This window comes from Pteropus medius, unplaced genomic scaffold, assembly GCF_902729225.1.
Source record: "Pteropus medius unplaced genomic scaffold, Ma_sr-lr_union100, whole genome shotgun sequence".
Taxonomy (NCBI): Eukaryota; Metazoa; Chordata; class Mammalia; order Chiroptera; family Pteropodidae; genus Pteropus; species Pteropus medius.
The window spans coordinates 76,441-83,180 of NW_024354911.1; the positions used below are offsets into that span (position 1 = coordinate 76,441).

Here is a 6,740-nt window from a genome sequence, read left to right on the forward strand (position 1 = left end):
CGGAGAGGGGCCAAAGCATCCCTGGGTACGCTGTCTGTGGTGGCTCCAGCTCTGCACGAGGATACAGAGAGCAATGAGACGTCGTTTGTACCTCTACGGGCTCAAAGTGTCAGTGAGTGCTTCTGCAACTTCTGTACCGCCGTACCCGCAGACGACCGAGCATCGCCCTCAGAGCCCCGAGGCGCCGGGAGGGCCGTGAATTTGCCGCAAGTGAGCCGTATCTCGGAAGTCTGCAGTTCCGGCTAAAAATGGACGTCACTAGAGAGCTTTTTGCCAAATCTACCATATACATATATATGCATATATATGTTAATCTATATGCATATATATGTATATGGTGGATTTTCGAAGGAAACCTGCGTGGACCCCTGGTCTACCACAGAAGACAGGCCGCTCCTAGCACCTCCACCTCCCCGCAGTGGGGACACCATGCCCAGAGCCACAATTCAGCAGGATCTCTTTTCATCCCAGAGGCCCCGGGGTTCCTTCCTAAGGCCTCTGCTCCTTCCTGCTTTCCGCATTGGAAATCAGACTTCGGGACGGAAGCAGACACCTCCCTCTCCCTCACCTTTCTGCCTGGGATGGTCGTAATGGTCCTCGTGTACGCATTGAAAAGGAAGAAATGAAAGGCTCAAAGAGGTGATCGCAAAGCTCAAGAGGCACGGAGGCCGAAATCAGACCCACCGCTGTCTGCAGTGTCCCCAACTGACCTCTTTCCAGCGGGTGACGGCCTCCAGGGACGGAGGGGCCAAAGCATCCCTGGGTACGCTGTCTGTGGTGTACCTGAGCCTGCACGAGGATACAGAGAGCAATGAGACGTCGTTTGTACCTCTAGGCTCAAAGTGTCAGTGAGGCTCAAGAATCCTTGTACCTCGCCCCTCGCGAGACGAGACCGAAAGCATCGCCTCAGAGCCCCGAGGCGCCGCGAGGGCCGTGAATTTGCCGCAAGTGAGCCGTATCTCGAAAGTCTGCAGTTCCGGCTCAAAATGGACGTCACTAGAGAGCTTTTTGTCAGATCTACCATATACATATATATGCATATATATGTTCATCTATATGCATATATATGTATATGGTGGATTTTCGAAGGAAACCTGTGTGGACCCCTGGTCTACCAGAGAAGGCAGGCCGCTCCCAGCACCTCCACCTTCCTGGAGTGTGGACACCGGGCGTTCCAGAGCCACAATTCAGCAGGATCTCTTTTCATCCCAGAGGCCCCGGGGCTCCTTCCTAAGGCCTCTGCTCCTTCCTGCTTTCCGCATTGGAAATCAGACTTCGGGACGGAAGCAGACACCTCCCTCTCCCTCACCTTTCTGCCTGGGATGGTCGTAATGGTCCCCGTGTACGCATTGAAAAGGAAGAAATGAAAGGCTCAAAGAGGTGATCGCAAAGCTCAAGAGGCACGGAGGCCGAAATCAGACCCACGGCCGTCTGCAGTGTCCCCCAACTGACCTCTTTCCAGCGGGTGACGGCCTCCAGGGACGGAGGGGCCAAAGCATCCCTGGGTACGCTGTCTGTGGGTGGCCTGGAGCTCTGCACGAGGATACAGAGAGCAATGAGACGTCGTTTGTACCTCTAGGGGCTCAAAGTGTCAGTGAGTGCTTCCGCAGCTTCTGTACCCCCGTCCCCGCAGACGACCGAGCATCGCCCTCAGAGCCCCGAGGCGCCGGGAGGGCCGTGAATTTGTCGCAAGTGAGCCGTATCTCGGAAGTCTTCAGTTCAGGCTCAAAATGGACGTCAGTAGAGTGCTTTTTGCCAGATCTCCCCTAGATATATCTATATGTATATCTGTATCTGAATCTATAGATATCTCTATATCTCTATCTCTCTCTCTTTCTCTCTCCCTCTCACTCTCTCTCTCTATCTACCTATCTATCTATGTATCTATCTATTTCTCTCACTCTTTCTATATATATATTCATATATACATATATATATATCTATCTATATATCTATATATATATATATCTATATATATATATAGTGATTTTTAAAACAAAAGGCTGTATTTTCCTTAGACGTTTGAGATAATGCAGGCCGCTCCCAGCACCTCCACCTTCCCGGAGTGTGGACACCGGGCGTTCAAGAGCCACAATTCAGCAGGATCTCTTTTCATCCCAGAGGCCCCGGGGCTCCTTCCTAAGGCCTCTGCTCCTTCCTGCTTTCCGCATTGGAAATCAGACTTCAGGTCGGAAGCAGACACCTTCCTCTCCCTCACCTTTCTGCCTGGGATGGTCGTAATGGTCCCCGTGTACGCATTCAAAATGAAGAAATGAAAGGCTCAAAGAGGTGATCGCGAAGCTCAAGAGGCACGGAGGCCGAAATCAGACCCACAGCTGTTTGCAGTGTCCCCCAACTGACCTCTTTCCAGCGGGTGACGGCCTCCAGGGACGGAGGGGCCAAAGCATCCCTGGGTACGCTGTCTGTGGGTGGCCTGGAGCTCTGCACGAGGATACAGAGAGGAATGAGGCGTCGTTTGTACCTCTAGGGGCTCAAAGTGTCAGTGAGTGCTTCCGCAACTTCCGTACCCCCGTACCCGCAGACGACCGAGCATCGCCCTCAGAGCCCCGAGGCGCCGGGAGGGCCGTGAATTTGCCGCAAGTGAGCCGTATCTCGAAAGTCTGCAGTTCCGGCTCAAAATGGACGTCACTAGAGAGCTTTTTGCCAGATCTACCATATACATATATATGCATACATATGTTCATCTATATGCATATATATGTATATGGTGGATTTTCGAAGGAAACCTGTGTGGACCCTGGTCTACCAGAGAAGAGAGGCCGCTCCCAGCACCTCCACCTCCCCGGAGTGTGGACACTGGGCGATACAGAGCCACAATTCAGCAAGATCTCTTTTCATCCCAGAGGCCCCGGGGCTCCTTCCTAAGGCCTCTGCTCCTTCCTGCTTTCCGCATTGGAAATCAGACTTCGGGACGGAAGCAGACCCCTCCCTCTCCCTCACCTTTCTGCCTGGGATGGTCGTAATGGTCCCCGTGTACGCATTGAAAATGAAGAAATGAAAGGCTCAAAGAGGTGATCGCAAAGCTCAAGAGGCACGGAGGCCGAAATCAGAACCACGGCTGTCTGCGGTGTCCCCCAACTGCCCTCTTTCCAGCGGGTGACGGCCTCCAGGGACGGAGGGGCCAAAGCATCCCTGGGTACGCTGTCTGTGGGTGGCCTGGAGCTCTGCACGAGGATACAGAGAGCAATGAGACGTCGTTTGTACCACTAGGGGATCAAAGTGTCAGTGAGTGCTTCCGCAACTTCTGTACCCCCGTCCCCGCAGACGACCGAGCATCGCCCTCAGAGCCCCGAGGCGCCGGGAGGGCCGTGAATTTGCCGCAAGTGAGCCGTATCTCGGAAGTCTGCAGTTCCGGCTCAAAATGGACGCCACTAGAGAGCTTTTTGCCAGATCTACCATATACATATATATGCATATATATGTTCATCTATATGCATATATATGTATATGGTGGATTTTCGAAGGAAACCTGTGTGGACCCCTGGTCCACCAGAGGAGACAGGCCGCTCCCATCACCTCCACCTCCCCGGAGTGTGGACACTGGGCGTTCCAGAGCCACAATTCAGCATGATCTCTTTTCATCCCAGAGGCCCCGGGGCTCCTTCCTAAGGCCTTGGCTCCTTCCCGCTTTCCGCAGTGGAAATCAGACTTCAGGACGGAAGTAGACACCTCCCTCTCCCTCACCTTTCTGCCTGGGATGGTCGTAATGGTCCCCGTGTACGCATTGAAAAGGAAGAAATGAAAGGCTCAAAGAGGTGATCGCAAAGCTCAAGAGGCACGGAGTCCGAAATCAGACCCACGGCTGTCTGCAGTGTCCCCCAACTGACCTCTTTCCATCGGGCGACGGCCTCCAGGGACGGAGGGGCCAAAGCATCCCTGGGTACGCTGTCTGTGGGTGGCCTGGAGCTCTGCACGAGGATACAGAGAGCAATGAGACGTCGTTTGTACCTCTAGGCTCAGTGTCAGTGAGTGCTTCAACTTCTGTACTCGCCCTCAAGAGATCGAAGCATCACCAGAGCTCCCGAGGCCGAGGTCGTGAATTTGCCTAGTGGTTTTAGATTCCTCGAAGTCTGCAGTTCCGGCTCAAAATGGACGTCACTAGAGAGCTTTTTGCCAGATCTACCATATACACATATATGCATATATATGTTCATCTATATGCATATATGTGTATATGGTGGATTTTCGAAGGAAACCTGTGTGGACCCCTGGTCTACCAGAGAAGGCAGGCCGCTCCCAGCACCTCCACCTTCCCGGAGTGTGGACACCGGGCGTTCCAGAGCCACAATTCAGCAGGATCTCTTTTCATCCCAGAGGCCCCGGGGCTCCTTCCTAAGACCTCCGCTCCTTCCTGCTTTCCGCATTGGAAATCAGACTTCGGGACGGAAGCAGACACCTCCCTCTCCCTCACCTTTCTGCCTGGAATGGTCGTAATGGTCCCCGTGTACGCATTGAAAAGGAAGAAATGAAAGGCTCAAAGAGGTGATCGCAAAGCTCAAGAGGCACGGAGGCCGAAATCAGACCCACCGCTGTCTGCAGTGTCCCCAACTGACCTCTTTCCAGCGGGTGACGGCCTCCAGGGACGGAGGGGCCAAAGCATCCCTGGGTACGCTGTCTGTGGGTGGCCTGGAGCTCTGCACGAGGATACAGAGAGCAATGAGACGTCGTTTGTACCACTAGGGGATCAAAGTGTCAGTGAGTGCTTCCGCAACTTCTGTACCCCAGTCCCCGCAGACGACCGAGCATCGCCCTCAGAGCCCCCAGGCGCCGGGAGGGCCGTGATTTTGCCGCAAGTGAGCCGTATCTCGGAAGTCTGCAGTTCCGGCTCAAAATGGACGTCACTAGAGAGCTTTTTGCCAGATCTACCATATACATATATATGCATATATATGTTCATCTACATGCATATATATGTATATGGTGGATTTTCGAAGGAAACCTGTGTGGACCTGTCCCGACCCGCAGGACCTAGTTATTGCGTAGAACCCGAGGAGGACCGCACCTTGAAGAGAACATGGGCGGGAGAAAAGAGTGGAGGCAAGACAGTGTTCTGATCAAGCCTCAAAATTTTATTTTCAAGTGGTTATATTTATACACTCAGGTGGAGAGGGCAGGGGCGGGACTGATCAGAGAGTATTTCGTTACAAGCTTATTGGCGACCACCAGAGAAGGTGATTTCTGCCTGGCTGGTCAGAAACAGATGGGCTGTGTGAGAAGTTGCAGGCTCTCGCTCTGCAGGCAGGGGAATGGGGATCAAAGACACGAGATAAGGCCGGCGCTTCCCAGTGCCCTGGCTGTCCAAATGGTCACAGATAGCAGAGTTTACTCAGGATGTGATTCTTATCTTTGGGTGCAGGCTTAAGGCTCCCGACATCTCCTCCCTTTCTTTTTTAGAAAGGTGGGCTTTGACCGAGAGAGGGAACAGAGGCCCGACTCCTCCCGTGAGCTTTTAATGAACTCACCAGCTATGGCTCTTGGTATCTTTTGGGGAGGAGAGGCAGAGCCGGTTTGTGTAAGATTAATATGATACCAACCTCTATGCAAGTCAGGCATGTTCTCAGGAAGGACTAGAGAAGGCACAGAAGGGCCCTTCCTTGCGGTGCTTTGCCCGTCACTCTGCTCGGTGCCCATACCTCTAGACCCTCCTCCAAGGGTGAGGTAGGCATGTCTCTAGTTTCATGCCGCCCCATGTGCGGGGGGGAGCTAGGCCTTAAAGAAGTCGATGCAGGCGCAGGGGTGTATTAGAGGGGTTAAGATTTCTAGGGTGCCGGGGATCTTGCTCCACGTCGTCATCATCCTGAGTTGTCAAGTGGTGGTAGTGGACGGCAACAGCTGGTTTAACTAGTTGATCAACCTGTGCTTTAATAAAAGCAGTTAGTTTTTGCACTGCCCAGGGGCCAATCGACAGTAAAAGGAGGAGCCCTGCTAGAGGTCCGAGAATAGTAGGAAGTAGGGTGGACAGCCAGGGGGTGTTAGAGACCCAACTTTTATACCAGGCTTCGTCCTTTTCTCTTTGTTTTTGCCGGGTCTCCAGATTTTTCTTTATTTTTTCAATACTGTCTTGGACTAACCCAGTTTTATCTTTGTAAAAACAACATTCTTCTTTAAGGGCAGCGCACAGACCGCCTTCTTTAAGAAATAGAAGGTCAAGACCGCGGCGATTTTGAAGAACTACCTCAGAAAGTGAAACAACAGATTCTTTAAGGTTATCAAGGCCTTCTTGCAGATTTTGAATGTCTTTATCTATGGCCAAGCTAAGGGTATGGAATTGTTGATTTGTAGTAATTATAGAGGCAATGCCGGTTCCTGCTCCGGTGGCCCCCAACCCCAAGAGGACTGCCAGAGTGATGGCAGTTACAGGTTCCCTTTTGACACGCGGGGCACTATGATAAAAGGGAATCAAATCTTCAGGAGGATGTATTGAGACCTTAGGTAGCAGCACAACTAAGACACAATATTCATGATTTTCTACCAATAACTGGGGGACAATAGACGGGGTTATTCCAAAAGAGCAAGCAAAATACATTCCTTGGGGAGCTACAAGGAAATGGTGTTGTGTTAGAGGCGTATGGGAGGTATTGCAAATAGGCAACAATTCAGGGGGAAGAAGCAATGAGGTACTATGAATGCAGAGGCCAATTCCTGACAATTGGGCCAATGTAAGCCCGGGAGAGGACTCAGAAAAAGGAGAGTCCACCCAGCGTGTCTGCCGTGAATCA

General features: G+C 52.2%; 1 protein-coding gene across 1 annotated transcript in view; it reads right to left on the reverse strand.

The window, feature by feature from the left end:
* LOC120597821 (endogenous retrovirus group K member 8 Gag polyprotein-like) overlaps positions 1-5,711 on the reverse strand; it is an 8,834-nt gene extending 3,123 nt beyond the window's left edge. Inside the window, exon 1 of the mRNA XM_039856492.1 lies at positions 5,655-5,711. Within this exon, the coding sequence (XP_039712426.1) occupies positions 5,655-5,711 (57 nt within the window). The remainder of the gene's footprint in view (positions 1-5,654) is intronic.
* Between the last annotated feature and the right edge of the window lie 1,029 nt (positions 5,712-6,740).